Raw genomic sequence first — 16859 nt, 5'->3', positions numbered from 1 at the left:
TGAGATATATTTCCTTGAGCAATGATAATTTTTCATCCTTGGTATTTGTATAACTTTTTCCTATCTAATTGTATTGATAAGTACTTCCAGAATAATTTTTAAATAATAATAGCAGCTGTTGTCTTATTCTTCAAATTTTTAAAAATCAGTATACAAGATATTAGATATCATTATGGCATTTCAGGCAAAGTGTATTTTATTAGATTCATGTCCCTTTTTCTCTTCTCCACCCCCTTAATTCTAATGTCCATGTGGCCTCTTTCCAAGTCACGTTTATACTTTAATTTCACATATGTCTCTTTGCTCCTCACCCCTGTCAGCACTAATTTTTACCCTTTCTTATTTCCTATCCAATTTTCAAGAGTTGACCACACACATTTGTATGTGTATATGTACATTACAGGCTGTGTACATTATGTATATTGCATGAAAGAGTACATACCTGGTTTATCTCTCTGAGTTTGCATCACTTCACTTAATATACTCCCAATTTCATCCACTTTCTAAAATTTTCATAATTTTACTTTTTTCATTGCTGAATAAAATTGTATTGTATGTATGCAACATTTTCATTATCCATTCATCCGATGGACATATAGGCTAGTTCCATTCATCTGATGAACATCTAGGCAGGTTCCATTCATCTGATGAACATCTAGGCAGGTTCCAGTCATCTGATGGACATCTAGGCTAGTTCCATTTATTTGATGAACATCTAGGCAGGTTCCATTCATCTGATGAACATCTAGGCAGGTTCCATTCATCTGATGAACATCTAGGCAGATTCCATTCATCTGATGAACATCTAGGCTGGTTCCATTCATCTGATGAACATCTAGGCTGGTTCCAGTCATCTGATGGACATTTAGGCTGTTTCCATTCACCTGATGGATATCTAGGCTGGTTCCATCTCCTTGTTGTTGTGGAAAGAGCAGCAGTGAACATGGATGACCATGTGTCTCTGTGGTAGAATGTGGAGACTTTTGAGTGTTTATATGTATGTCAGCAGTTATATATTTGTAGCATATGATAGTTCTGTTTGTAATTCTTTGAGAAACTTCCATCTGATTTCCATATGGCTGCTCTAGTTTATACTCCCTCCAGCAATGAACAAGGGTTCCCTTTTCTCCACATCATCAATAGCATTTATTGTCAGATTTCTTGATGTTCTTCATTCTGATTTGGGTAAGTGGAATGTAAACGTATTTTCAATTTGTATTTCCCTGATGGCTAGGGATATTGAACACTTTTTAGAATATGTGTTGGCAATTACACTTCTGTCTGTTCATTTACTTAGCTTGTTTCTTGATATGTTTCAGAGCTTGAGGAGGATAATTTCTTTTATAGGTTCTTGATATTAGTGCCTGAGGCAAATATCTTGTTTTATAATATTGAGATTTTTCTTTATCTGTGAGGAGAGATCTTGATATTTTGCTTGTGATTGCTATTGCTTTGGCAAGGTGACCATTTTCACAATATTGAATATTCTGATCCATGAGCATGGAAGGTCTTCCAGTCTGCTGGTGTCCCCTCAATTTCTTTATTCAATGTCATACAGGTTTTATTGTAGAGGTCCTTCATTTCCTTGATTAGGTTTATTCCCAGATATATTCTCTCTCTCTCTCCCTCTCTGTCTCTCCCTCCTTTCCTCGCTTCCTCCCTCCCCCCACTCTGTGTGTGTGTGTGTGTGTGTGTGTGTGTGTATGTGTGTGTGTGTGTGTGTGTGTGTGTGTGTGTGTGTGTGTGGTGAATGAGACTGACTCCTTTATATCATTTTCAATACACCTTCTATTTTGTATCCTGCTTCTTTGCTGAAAGTATTTATCTAGTCTGCAAGTTTTTTGATAAACTCTTTAGGTCTCTTGTGTGTAAAATCATATAATTTGTAAATAAGGATTTCTTTATTTCTTTTTCTATTCTGATTCCTCATTTTTGTGTCTGGCTGCATTGCTCTAGGTAACACTTCAAGCACTATATTGAACAGAGAGAGTGGAAACACTTGCCTTGTTCCTGGTTTTAATGGGACTGACTTGAGTTTTTCTCCATTTATCATTAGCTTTCCTTTTAGGACTTCCTTCGTTGTGTCCCTTAGGTATTGGCAAGTTGTGTTTTCAGTTTCATTCACATCTAGGATTTTTCCCCTTACTGATGTCTTTCTTGTCTAATTACAGTTCAGTAGTATTGTGGTTCCTTGAGTTTATGTACTTTCTCTGGGTTCCATTGCTGTTGATATCTGCCTTTGTTCCAGTATGGTTATATAAATGAAGGATGTTATTTAACTTTCCAGTATTTGTTTTGACTTGCTTTATGTCTTATTTTGTGATCAGTTTTGGAGAAAGTTTATGGGCTAATGAGGAGAATGAGCATTCGCTCATGTTTGGTTGAAATGTTCTGTAGATGTCTGTTATTTGCCGTGTTGTTTAACTCGTGTTTCTCAGTTTAGTTTTTGCTGATGAGGCTTTCCACTGACATTTTTATTTGGCTTATTAGGTTTCTCACTTTTGATTTTTCAAATTCAAGAATGTGTTTAAGTCTGTATTAAATTCATAATTTTAAAATTTCATGTTGAATTTTTAAATTTTAAATTTTTCATTAATTTATCTAATTATTAATTCATCTAATTAATATGTTTTTATTTATATGTTTTATATATGCATATATAAACTATATGTAGCTTGTATACATATATACATATACTATTTTGTAGAGAAAATATCTATGAGTAAGCAGAGAAAAATATGAAAAATCTCCTTTCATGTCTTCCTCCTTTAAAAACAATATATGAATTGTTTTCAATATATGAATATCGGAAGTAGTTTACAGTCTTACATTGTATAAATTACTGTGCACATAATTTCACTGGGCCATGCACCATGGTACTGCATTTTATTGAATTTAAGGTAATCTTGAAACTGTCAAATCTACGTAGCTGAGTGATTAGAAAAATGTGGCTTTTTTGTTAGATATCGGTTGAGGTAAAATGTTAGAAGCCAAAGTACCATAGACATGTTAGGTAGGGCTTGATGTTTTGGAAATACAAAAGGAAACAAGATAAACAATAGTTCCATTATTTATTAAGAGTGTGTGGCTTGTCAAAATTTTAATTGATTTCATTGAATAGTTTTATATTTAAATCATCTAGAATTTTCTTGTTTTTGATTTTTTTCATTGTTGTCAATTCCCTTTTCTTAAAGGTTCATATATGAATCTGGAAAAATACAAGGCATTCTTAAAGGAACACAGTAGGCAGAGAAAGATAATGGTATGATATTTGTGTTTACCATCCCTCAAAAATGTATTTTCATAGGAAATGTAAATACTGTCACTCTACAGATAAGAACTGATAATGCTTTAAAAATGTCCTTTTAGTCTTTGTTAAGCAACATTTCTGTCTTGAAGATCTAGGGACTTATTTTTTGACACTCAGTGTTAGAGCCCTGAAATCATCACATTGTAAGTTATTTGAGATTGATTTTAATATATATTATATAACATATGTAAAATATATATATATGTATGTATGTATATATGTAGACTCCAGTTTTCCTCTCCCACAGTCACTCTCAAATAAACACACAGAGACTTATGTTAATTATAAGTGTTCGGCAGATAGCTCAGGCTTTTTATTAGCAAACTCTTGCATTAAAATTAACCCATATTTCTATATATACTTTGCCACATGGCTCATGGATTGTTACCTCATTTTTTACACAGTCTGCTTTCTCCATGGCAGGCTGGTTTCTCTGGACACTCTCCTGACACTGCTCACCCCCCATCATTCTCTCTGTCAGGCTGTCTCGCCCAATCTCTTCTTGCCCTGCTATTGACCAATCATTTTTTATTAACAATGAGCATAATCCATAGCATGTATATATATACATATATGTATATGTATGTATCTATCTTCCTTTGGTTATTTAATAAGTGATTGTGTGAACCAAAACTTTATTAATTATATTAATTATTGTTAAATATAAATACTTTAGGGGCTTATTTATCAGGATTTTAATGTAAAAATCCTTTAAATTAGAATTTTAAATACTTTGTTTTGAATTTTTCCAGCTTTCAGATGAAATGGAGACAGAGAAGAATATAGAGGTATTTCAATTTTCTATACTGTCAGATTATATATCAGGTATATTATGTAGAGTCAAAAGAATGCTTATAATGCTATAGATGTAGATATAACTATAAATTTGTGCTCTAAGAAGGACAATTGAGAACAGGCTTAGAAAACTTTCTATTCTACCCTGTTCTTGTTTCTTTATGCATAGACTATCTAAAATACTTGATATTTTTAGTATATACCAAAATATGTCCTAAAAAATTATTCTGTTTTGTTTTAAAATTTGGCTCACAAATGTGCAAATGCTGTTAATTTCTCAGGAACAAAATATATGAAAAATTTCCCAGGGAAAATATATAATTTTTAATGTAGTAACATAAAATAGCATAATTATGTTTGCTAAATGATAATTAAATATTTATCTGTCTTCTAAAATCATATGAATCCACTATACTTAGAAGAGAAATAATTTTTGTTAAACAACATTTCCATTTTTTTCTAGGGTTGCAGCTTCTCAGGATTCAAAAAAAATGAACTAACGCAATTACCCAGACATTTGGATGCTAAACAGATCTATCTTTTTGTTTTAAGAGCCAATAACTTTGAGGTATATAAACATTATTTTATTTTTATTCTATAATAAAACTTGAGAATGTGATTATGAATCAGGTCTTTATTTAAAACTAAGAGAAGTTAGATGTTAAGCAAACTTGATTCTTTAAGTGTTAAATTTGGATTTTAGTGATGTTTAACCCTGTTTACTAGAAGAAAATGTGTTGGTGTCTTAGTTATTTTTCTGTTGCTCTCACAAAATACTATAACCAAAGAAATTTATAAAAGAAAGTGTTTAATTGAGTTTATGGTTTCAGAGGTTAGAGTCCATGATGACAAGGCAAAGGTTGTGGCAGCAGGAAAAGCTGAAAGCTCACATTTTGAGCCCCAAGTAGAAGGCAGAGAGAGCTAATTGGGAATGACACCATACTTTTGAACTTCAAAACCCACTCCCAGTCACACACTCTTCCAATAAGGTCATACTTCTTAATCCTTCACAAGCAGTTCCACCAGCTGGGGACTGTGTATTCAAACCTAAGGGCCTCTGGGGGCCATCCTCGCTCAAACCACCACAGTTGGTGTGTTAGCATCTCTAGAGTCTTGCTGCAAGTGCCCATTGGCTGGGAATGGGACTCTGAAAGATGTTTTCCTTCTGTTTCCACTCTTATCAACTCAGACACTTCAGCATGCTGCTTTTACTTAGAAATAACTTATGAGAACTCTTCTACTTGTGACTTGTGTGTTTTTTTACATCCTGAAAGTGTCTTGGTATACTTTTGTGTTGTATCCTATAGTATAACCAAAGATTAAAAACTGAAAATGTAGGAATGTGACTAGTTCAGTGACCAGTGATCATCAGGGATGAGATGAACTTAAGGTAGTTATTGATAAAGCTGATCATTGTCCCCTTTTAGTTTCAATTTCTGTTTTCCATGTTTATATATACTATATATGTTCTTTGTAATGAAAAAGTGTTAAGTATAAGTTGAGGCTGTTACCAGTGAAGTAGGATTAGTACCCTGTAGAAATGAAGTACTCCCATAGAAATCATGATAAATAATTTTCTTGTTAAAAAGTTTGCACAATTTCCTTGTTGTTGACTTGCATTTAATGAACAAAAACAGTAATTATGAATTTCATCAAAAGAAATGTTGAATTATATTGAATCTAGTATTTTAAAATTTTTGTGAGAACTAGTAAGTGGGTTTTGATGACATTGAAAAGCTTCTGCATAGCAAAGGAAGCAATTAGTAGAGTCAAGAGATAGTTTATAAGGATTGTCAAAAATCTTTGCCAATTAAACATCTGAAAGGATTAATACCTAAAATCTATAGTTAGCTCTAAAAATTAAACATAAAATCTTCAAGTCATCAATCAGTAAACAAACAAATGAATCAATTATATATGTCTCAAAAGAAGAAATATACATGGTCAACACATATTTGAGAAAATGTGCAGTTTCCTTAGTCACCAGAGAAATACAAATTAAAATTACTTTGAGATTCCATTGCCCCTCAGTCAGGATGGTTATCAAATAAAGCAACTGACACCAGCAGATGCAGTCAAGCATAAGGGAAGTAAGAACTCTAATGTAACCTTGGTAAGAGTTAGGCTAGTATAGACAATTTGGAAACTAGTGTGGATATTATTCAGAAATATGAAAGTAAAACTTCCATAATATCTAGCTATTCTACTGCTGAGTATATTACCAAAGGAATGTAATCACATTACCACAGAGATATTTGCCAGGCAGGTTTATTACTCTACTATCCAAAATATCCAAAATATAGGACCAGCCTAGATAAATATTAACAGACAAATGAATAAGTAAAATGTGATAGATGCACATATAACACACATAAACACATGTGCACACCCACACACTATGGGATTTATGTAATTTCATAAAGAAATATAAAATTACATTAATTGCATGAAAATGGATGGAATTGGAGGTCATCATGTTAAGCAAATATAGCCAAATTCAGGAAAAAGACAAGTTTTTATTCATATTTGTTTCTCATATATGTGTACATGCATGCACATGTGTGTGTTTGTGTGTGTGTGTACAAAGGTGACTGAGTCAGGGAGGTATTCTAAAGAGAAGAGAATAGGTCAACAAGGTAGGATATTGAGGGAGATACAGATACAATATTACTTGTTTTCTCTCACATGCAAAATGAGAAAGAAATGGAGAAAGAAAAGAGAACAGAGATGGGAGAATATGGATAGAGGGGGTACTGTGTGTATGGGTGAATATATGCAAGGCATATATAAGAAAGTGTCATAATGAAGCCTATTATTTTGTCTATCAGCTAAGAAATTAATTTTACAAATGTGAAAAAGAGCATGAAAATGATCTACTGAATCTACTTAACTAAGTAAAAACTTATAGTTTCTAGTGTTCATGATAAGCAAATTTAACTTTAGGTGCCAATTTTGGTGAATTGTCTGTACAAGGGAAACACTGTGTTAAGAGGATTTGCTGAAAATCCATGACTAAATGGATATTTATCTTAAATAAGACCTGTCCTTAGTGCATTAACTGGCTTTTTGGAACCTAGGTCCTATGCTGAGACATTTTGCTCAGCCTTGGTGTAGGGAGGAGGGGACTGGACCTGCCTCAACTGAATCTACCAGGCTGATCTGAATCCCCAGGGGAGACCTTGGCTTGGAGGAGGTGGGGATGGGAGTGGATTGGGGGGAAAGCTGGGGGGCGGGAGGAGGGAAGACAGGGGAATCCATGGCTGATATGTAAAATTAAATTAATTATAAAATTAAAAAAAAAGAAAAAGTCTGTTTCCTACATTTTTGGTGTGCGTGATCTAATCGACATCATCCTTGCATTAGGTACTAGCCATTGGTAAATTCTTTTTTCTTTAGTTTCCCCTCCCTCCTCTCCTCCCAACTCCCCCCACCTCCTACCCAAACCTGATCCACTCCCCCTCCTCTGTTTCTCTACAGAAAACAGCAGACCTCCCATGGATGTCAGCCAGCCATGAGATATCAAGTTCTAGTGAGACTAGGCACCTCCTCTCCTATTAAGGCTGGATGAGGCAACACAGTAGGAGGAATGGGTCCCAAGAGCAGGCAACAGAGTCAGAGACAGCCCCTACCACTGTTAGGAGTTCCACAAGAAGACCAAGCTACACAACTGTCACATTGATGCAGAGGGCCTAGGTCAGTCCCATGCAGGCTCCCTGGTTGTCGGTTGTCTCTGTGAGCCCCTATGGTTGATTCTCTGAGTTTCATTGTGGTGTCCTTGACCCCACTGGCTCCTTCCTCCCCCTCTTCCACAGGATTCCCTGAGCTCCACCTAAGGTTTGGCTGTGGGTCTCTGCATCTGTTTCCATCAGTTGCTGGGTGAAGCCTCTCTGATGACAATTGGACTAGGCAGTAATTGATGAGTATAGCCGAATATCATTAGGAATCATTTCATTGATTTTTTTTTTTGCAAGTCCTGTTTGGTTCTGTCCTAGGTCTCTGGGCTGTCCTGCCTCGGGGTCCTGGCCCTCAAAGGTGGGCTCCCTTTCAGGGTGTGGGTCTCCAGCTGGGCCAGTCACTGTTTATTTGGTCACTCTCACAATTCTGTGCCTCCTTTACCCAGCACATCTTGTAGGCAGAACAAATTGTAGGTTAAAAGTTTTGTGGCAGGGTTGATGTCCCAGTCCCTCCACGGGAAGTCTTGCCTGGTTACAGGAGATGCAGTCCAGGCTTTGTATCCCCCATTGCTAGGAGTCTTAGCTAGGGTCACCCTCATAGATTCCTGGGAGTTTCTGTTGCACTAGGTTTCTAGTTCTTCCCAGAGATGCCCCCTGATTCCAGTTGTCTCTCCCAGTACTCTCTCCCTCCCTCCTCAACAAACCTCATTCCTCCTGTTCCCATCCCTGCCCCCTGTCTAGACCCCTCCCCCCATCCATCCACCTGTGATGTCTATTCTATTTCCCCTTCACAGTGATATCCATGTGTCCTCCCTTGAGCCTTGCTTGTTACTGAGCTTGTCTGGGTCTGAGGATTGTAGCACCACGGTTACGCTTTACTTCACAGCTAATACCCACTTATGAGTGAGTACATACCATGTTTGTCTTTCTGAATCTTTGTTATCTCACTCAGGATTGATTTTTTTCTAGTTCCACCCATTTACCTGCAAATTTCATGATGTCATTGTTTTTACCAGCAGAGTAATACTCCATTGTGTAAATATATTACATTTTCTTTATCCATTCTTCGGTTGAGGGATATTTAGATTGTTTCCAGTTTCTGGCTGTTATGAGTAAAGCTACTATGAACTTTTAATGACTACTTCTATTTCCTTGGGGATGTGAATCCATTTTAATTTTTTGTCTCATCTTGATTTAATTTTGGTAGGAAGTATCTATCAGGAAAATTGTCCATTTCTTTTAAATTTTCCAATTTTGTGGAGTACAGGTTTTTGAAGTATGACCTGATGGTTTTTTTTTTTATTTCCTCGATGTTTGTTGTCATAGCTCCCTTTTTGCTCCTGATTTTGTTAATTTGGATATTCTCTCTCTGCTTTTTAGATTAGTTTGGATAAGGGTTTGTCTTTTAGAGTCTGCAAGATGTCTGTCCAGGCCCTTCTGGCTTAGGTCTACCTTTACATGTTACTTGTTTGGTTGGTTTTTTTTTTCTTGCAGCTTTTAATATTCTTTCTTTGTTCTGTGTATTTGGTGTTTTATGTTGCAGGGGCACTTTCTTTTCTGATTCAATCTATTTGGTGTTCTGTTAGGATCTTGTACTTTATAGGCATGTCCTTCTTTAAGTTAGGAAAATTTTCTTCTATGACTTCGTTAAATATATTTTCTGGGTTTTTGAGCTGGGATTCTTCTTTTTCTATTATTCTTATTATTCTTAGGTTTGGTCTTTTCATGGTGTCCCAGATCTCCTGGATGTTTCATGTTAGGAATTTTTTTAGATTTGACATTTTCCTTGACTGATGAATCTATTTCTTCTATGGTATCTTCAACACCCGAGAGTCTCTTCTCCATCTCTTGTATTCTGTTGGTGATGCTTGCATCCTTAGTTCCTGTTTGTTTACTCAGATTTTTCATCATTTCCTGAATTCTCTCAGTTTGTGTTTCCTTCTTTTCAATCAATCTTCTCCAGACATTTTTTATTTTTATTAAGAAAATTTTTTATTCATTTTACATACCAAAGATTCCCCTTTTCCCTCCTCCTGCCCCCTAGCCTTCCCCTCCCAACCCATCCCCCATTTCCTCATACAAGAAGGTAAGACCTCCCATGGGGAGGTATATTTAGTAGGGGCAAGTCCAAGCCTCTCCCCCTGTCCCAAGCCTGTGCAAGGCATCCCATCATAGAATTGGGCTCCAAAAGGCCTGCTCATGCACCAGGGATGGACTCTAATCCTACTGCTAGCCCTCCCCCAATCAAATCATGCTACACAACTGTCTTGCCATGCAGAGGGTCTAGTCCAGTCCCATGCAGGCTCCAAAGCCATTGATGTAAATTTCACGAGTTCCCACTAGTTTGATTGGATTGTCTCTGTCTTCTTTGTTGCTTCTATTTCAATCCTTTGCCTGCCCCCTCACACACACACACCCAACCAGCTTTCTTTAAGGGACTTAATGATTTCCTCCAATTTTTTTGGTTGTCTTTTCCTCAATTTCTTTAAGGGAGTTTTTCATTTCTTCTTTAAGGACCTCTATTATTTTCATTAAGTTGTTTTTAAGGTCATTTTCTTGTGCTTCAGCTGCATTGGAATATTCAGGTCTTCCTGTCACAGGATAGTTGGGCTCTCATGGTGCCATGTTGCCCTTGCTGGTGTTTATTGTATTCTTACACTGGCATTTAGGCATCAGGGTTTCAAGTCATTAGGTCTGAGTTCTGATTTCTGAGTTTGTCTGTTGGATGGGTGTTTTGTTCCTTGGTTTTTGGTTCCTCTTTTGTTTTCTAATCTTTGTGACCTGGATTTCTGATGGCTGGTGTGACCTCTGATCTAGTAGGGAGGCTCTGTCTATATTGGGAGCTGGCCTTCTGGTGGTTAGCTTCACCTTTAGTACCGCAGTGTCTCTCTGTTCTTCTCTCATGTGTAGTTTTTGAGCAAATAAAATGTGGCCAGTATGATTGATAACTTAAAATTTTTATTCAATTTCTTTTAATAGATTTGCCTACAGATATAAAAACTAATATATAAGTGTTAAAAAATTGTTATGTTTGGAATAAGATACAAGTATATATTTTATGAATCTATTTTATGTAAACATGTATTTATGAATCTAGAAATACTATTATAGTGTTTCTGATGAAAATTTAATGTTCAAATCAAGATATGCTATAAGTATAAAATACATTCCATCATTTTCAAATCCTTAGCACTAAAGATGCAAAATATTTAATTAATATTTTATCAATTACATGTTGATAGGAAAATATTTTAATTATATTTGGTTAAATAAGGTATGTCATCAAGCTTAATTTCACTCTTCGCTTTTAATGTAACTACTAGGACAGTTAATATCATTCATGTGTATTGCTAAATATCTGTCAGTCAGTTCTGTAACCATTAGTTATACTCTGTATAAAGCATATTTACATAAATATATTTAGTAACATGTTTTAATTTGTTATCCTTAGGAAAAGGTGCTTAAAGTCTTGAAAATCCACATTCTGTCAGACTGCTCCATTGCTCTCCTGCATGACTCTTTTTGGTGGTGGTTTCTCCATAAATTCAAGGTAAATGGCATTTAAAAATTATGCAAAAACATTTATTTGTGGCATGTTTTTCAGTAGAAGTAATATTAATAAAAAAGGTTTTTACACAGATGAATTTTTGAGCATTCCATAGACTAAAAATCCCATTTAAACTTTCTTCTTTTAGCGGAGTTAAAATTCCAATAAGGATTTCAACAAACTGGATTCTTCATCAGTCAGAAAAGATAAGGGAGAGCCAATACTCTAGTAAATAACAGAGTTGTATCTTTGCATGTTATTATATGTTGGTAAACAGAACAGAAAGTCTACTACAAATCAGTAACACTGAGAATTTAGAAGAGAACCTGATAGTCAGATAGAGAGCCTTTAGTTAATTCAGAAAGGTGAGAATTTGAATCTTGGAAAAAAATAATAAGAAAGTGAAATTGGTAGTACTAGAAGCACTGTTTGATCAGAAGAATTTCAGTAAGAATAAATACCCCTAAAGTTGCTTAAAAGCTTGACTCTCCAAAATGATGCAAACAATTAGAAGGTGGCCCACACTGTGACTCCCCTAACCACTGCCATCTGAGACAGTGCACACGACAGTACAAGCCCTTCACTGGTAGTGCTACCCCACTTCTAGGACCAAAGTTCACATCAGAGGACTGTGCACAGTACCCTGTTCACCCTCCACAGGCTGCACTGCCCATGCCCATCTAACCCTGTTCTTTGACCCCAAGCCACACCTATCTAAGTACTGTGTACACAGCATGTGTTCCACAAGAAGTCCCTAGCTGATCTGGACCACTTCTGATATCCTAATTCTATATCAACATTGACTTGGGCCACTGATACCCCAATTCCATATCAACATTGTGTCCCTAAGACTGAACCTCAAGCACCACCCAGCAATTTCAAAGATCACTTAAATTTAGGTGACAACAAACAGAAATCCACATGCCCACTCAGCAAAGGTGGATCAGACATTCAAACCATATAGACAATAACACTACTCTGTATATGCAGTCCCAAAACAAACACTATGAAAAACCAAAACAATATGTCTCTTCAAAAAATTAGTACCCTTACAGTAATGTTCCCTGAGGAAAACAACTTAGATGACACACGAGACAATGAACTCAAAATAGCAATTTTAGATACATTCAAGGAACTCGAGGAGCATATGAATAAATACAGAATGATGGTCTAGAAAACGAGCAAAGAGTTGAATAAAATAATTAAGACAAAGCAGGATATGAAAATAGAATGAAACAAAGATACAGAAAGCCAAAAGCAAAATGAAACTTGAAATGAAAAATTCATTAAATTTAGTAAGCTCAGAGAAACACCTCACCAATAGTATAAATCAAGTGGAAGAGAGGATATCAGGACTTGAAGACAAGGGAGAGGAATTAGATCACTCAATCAAATAAAATGATGAATCTTTCAAAAAGTCCGTGAATGGGGCATTCCAGTACTCTGAAACTTAAAAGGAGTAAGATTATGGACCACAGGTATAGAAGAAGGCAAAGAAATCCAGATCAAAGGCACAGCAAGTATCTCCAACAAAATCACAGAATAAAATCAGCCCATTCCACCAGGTGGAAATCATGCCTGATACCATTAATTAGGCCAAGTACCCATGCCTGTGCATGTCATAGACCCTAAGAGAGAACATAATATGATGATTCTGCTAATTAGACACAGGATTAAACTGCTTGCTTATACATATCTTTATGCCCATAAATTAGTATAGTTTTCAACTTTCATCAGAGAAGCTGCTTTTTTGCATTGGTTAACTCTGGTAGTTTGAATTAGAATGGCCCCATAGGCTCATATGCTTAACTATTGGTCCCCAGTTGGTTAAACTGCTTGGGAAGGACTAGGAGGTGTGACCTTGTTGGAGGAGGTGTGACACTGGGATGTATTTTGAGATTTCAGAAGACTGGTGCCATTCCCAGTGTTTGTCTCTTCCTCATGGTTGTGTCTCAAAATGTGAGCTCTCAGCTACTGCCTGCTGCCGTGCTCACTACCATGATGACCATGGACTCTAACCCCCTGAACAGTAAGCCCCAAATAAACAGTTTCTTATATAAGTTGTCTGATCATGGTGTCTTATCACAGCAATAGAAAAGTACCCATGACAGTGGTGATTAATTCAGAGACTGACAATTGGTCATGTGCAGAGAATAAGAGACTTTGGAATGATGAGCGCTAAATGGGACATCTGTAGTATACACCTTCTACCAAGGCTCAATGATATCCCATAAGAGGCTGTGAAAAGATTGCTAGAGCCAAAGGCAGTGGATGACTGCCATGAAAGAGCATTTTCCAGACATTGCCGGTCCATTGCATATATGAACTCATGGAGGTGTAACTGCACACGCAAAATCCAGCATGAATGGGCCAGGGGCTACTGACAATTGGCAGATAGTGGATGAGAGAGAGAGTGTGGGTTTTCTTCATGGGTGTGGACCTTTTAGAGGCCACCCATGGTCCAGTGAATGGCCAGATACACGGGCAGGATCTCACACCTCAGTGGGTTTAAAAGAGTACATGAAGTTATGAGGGTAAAGTAGTGGTGTGGGCAATGAGGAAGAGTTGAAGGGAAGAAAAGGAGGGGCAGTTTGGGTCAAAACACATTATATGAATATAAGAAATCTCAAACAGTAAGTTTTCAAAAACATTTTTGAAGCCAGAAATGCATCATTCTTACTCAACAACAACAAAAAAAGTTGTATAACCTTTAAAGTTTTTTTTAACCAATCATACAAAATAGATTTCAGAGAAGGTAATGTTACGAAGAACAAAGAATAACAGTCTAATGATGAAATGGTTGGTTGATCAGTGAGACATAAGAATCCTAAATTTTTATTCAACAATAAAACTCTTCAAAACACATTTAATAGAAAACTCATTAATACTTCAAGAAGACATAGACATTTACATCAGTATAGTTCAGGATTTTAATGCCTCACTGCTAATATTTTGTAGCATATGTGGAAAATGAGAAGTGATACGAAAGACTTGAACAACACTGGCAAAATATTGATCTGGCTTTTATGAAGTATCTCTCCTGCTTCATACATTTTGTGTTGATAGGGTTGAGTGCCACAAAATAGACAATTTGTAATGAGCAGAAATGTATTGGCTCAGTTAGGGAAGTTAGGCAGTATTAGCCTAGGGTCCATTGTGACTGCTGCACAAGATCCACACCAGATCAAGCTAGCTAAAATCCTGTGTGGATGGGCGAGGACTTACAGTGTCCCACCTTAACTGAAGAAGTATTGGCAACTGAAGGATGGTGGCGTTGGGAGAGTACCCATTACCCATGGTCCAGGGGGCACCCGTGGGAGAAAGTGAAATGACAAAAAAGAGACAGAAGAATGGAGAGAAAAGAAGTACAAGAGAGGAGGTGTGCCTGCTCTCACGTCAGTGTCTCATTCATGAAGGCTGGGCCCTGATCCCCTGATGCCTCTGTGTTGTTCTACCCCATCCACAGCTGATTGCTTTTCTCAACGACGCATTTACCAAGATAAACTGTTCTGAACTAGGGAAATATTCTGATAAAATTAGAGTAATTGAAGCCACAGAAAACACATTTTCACATAAAAAGATGAGATCTATGGAAACATCTCCAAAAAATCAGAAAGTAAATAATATACTTCTCAATAGCAATAGGTGAAATCAGAATTGAGCAGAGAATTGAAAATTGTTTGAACCAAGTGAAAATGAGAACATGAAGTAAGACTTTTGGGATGTAAACAAGGCAATATTTAAAGAAAAAAACTATAGCATGAAAAGAAAACAGCAGTGATCAGAGTGAAAGCCAGTACAAGTAAAAGAAAAAAAATGGAGAAAATTCAATGAAGCCAGATATTTCTTTGAAAAAAATCTTCAAACAAGTTAACATGAGGAACTTGAAGCCTATCTTGTTCTCAGTGTAAATATGGCAGAGACAGCACCTAAAGGCAGGTCATCACCTTAACAGACTCATCCCCAGTGGCTTAGCACAGAGGCATGCCTCCTGAGCGCAGTTCTGCATAGTGCAACCTATCAGAGAGCCTCAGCTCATGCTGAAACTATTTCAAGACACACAATGGAACAAAAGACTGGGTTGTTGGGCAGAAAAAGTTTGAGCTTAACAAAATAATGTCAAATTATTTTCCAAGTGGGTATGTAATTTGTCACCCCCATTGCTAATATGTGATTTTCTGTTATTCTTGAGCTACTAGTGGGTGAACAAAATAAAACAGAAATTAGAAAACAGTGTGAGAAAAAAAGAAACCAAAATATATCAGAACTTATGAAAACCATAAACAAAAGCAGGGAAACCACTACCATTTTTACAGAAATAGATAATTGCATTATTAGCTTTGTATCTCTGTAACCAAACTATCTGATGTGCATACCTTGAAACAAAGAGTTCATTTTTCTCATTTTCAGAAGATTGAGTCCATTATACTGAGGAAGGTGTGACAGATCAGTTCTCATCCTGATGGAGAAGCATCGAGAGAGATGCTGAAGCTCAGTGGCTTCCTCCTTTGTCCCCTTTGTCCCCTCTGGACCCCAGCACATAGGGTGATGCTTCCCACATTTACAATGGTTTTTCCTCTCAGTTAATCCACTCTAGAAACACTGCACAAAGGTAGAGGTGTGTCCAGCTGACCTCCTGTGTGCTCATATCAAGCTGACAATGAAGACTAAGCATCATGGTACTGTAGAAGTGTATGTCAGCAGGCTGAATGACCTGAACAGCACATAAAAAACCTCCTGAAGTCATGCAATCTGACAAGACTGATCCACAAAGAAAAAGATGATTAAGATCGCACACCTGAGGCAGAGGCAGGCAGATCTCTGTGAGTTCAAGGCCAGCCTGGTCTACAGAGTGAGATCCAGGACAGGTACCAAAACTACATGGAGAAACCCTGTCTCGAAAAACCAAAAAGAAAAAATAATAGATTACAATTACTATAATTGAAACATCCCAACAACAACAAGCACTGATCCAGATAACCAGTTTCACTGGTAAATTCCACCAATATTTTAAAAAGAATAAGCACCAACATTACACCTCTTCTAAAATATTCAAGAGGCAAGAGCAAAGTCTAAATTGAGAAAGTGTTACTATCATGCCAAATCTAGGTAAAAACATTATAAAAACAAAATACTATAGACTAATATCTCTTACAATAAATGTGAGTGCAGAAATCATAAAAAATTTACTATCAAGCCAAGTTCAGCAGCGTATTACTGGAATCATATGCCACAGCTCATAGCATTAGCACTGGAAGACAAAGATAATTTAGCATCAGTTGAATAGCTTGATCTGATACGGACGGTGATTGACAAGATACCTAACAGAAGCTTCAGTTTCTAACAACCATGCATAAAACACATACAAAAATGAAACAGCCATTGGCCACATAATCATCTGTGAAGATATTAGATTGAACCATATTAACCAAAGACATATCCTGGAACTTTATGTCTGATGTAAATTTCTGTTCTTTGCTTCCTAGATGTTGAGTGTAGATTGTATAGTTAAAATATGGTAACTTCCTGAATG

At 36.5% G+C, this 16859-nt stretch overlaps 1 protein-coding gene across 1 annotated transcript in view; it reads left to right on the top strand.

The window, feature by feature from the left end:
* The window catches only part of Fam227b (family with sequence similarity 227 member B), a 166265-nt gene that overhangs the window by 21603 nt on the left and 127803 nt on the right, over positions 1 to 16859 (top strand). The window contains exons 5-8 of the mRNA XM_076570574.1: positions 3195 to 3262; positions 4063 to 4098; positions 4569 to 4673; positions 11231 to 11329. Of these exons, the coding sequence (XP_076426689.1) occupies positions 3195 to 3262; positions 4063 to 4098; positions 4569 to 4673; positions 11231 to 11329 (308 nt within the window). The remainder of the gene's footprint in view (positions 1 to 3194; positions 3263 to 4062; positions 4099 to 4568; positions 4674 to 11230; positions 11330 to 16859) is intronic.

The sequence above is a fragment of the Peromyscus maniculatus genome, chromosome 4 (genome assembly GCF_049852395.1).
Source record: "Peromyscus maniculatus bairdii isolate BWxNUB_F1_BW_parent chromosome 4, HU_Pman_BW_mat_3.1, whole genome shotgun sequence".
In the NCBI taxonomy this organism is placed as follows: domain Eukaryota; kingdom Metazoa; phylum Chordata; class Mammalia; order Rodentia; family Cricetidae; genus Peromyscus; species Peromyscus maniculatus.
The sequence above is the reverse complement of the archived record's forward strand: the minus strand, read 5'-3'. Positions and strand labels throughout refer to the sequence as shown.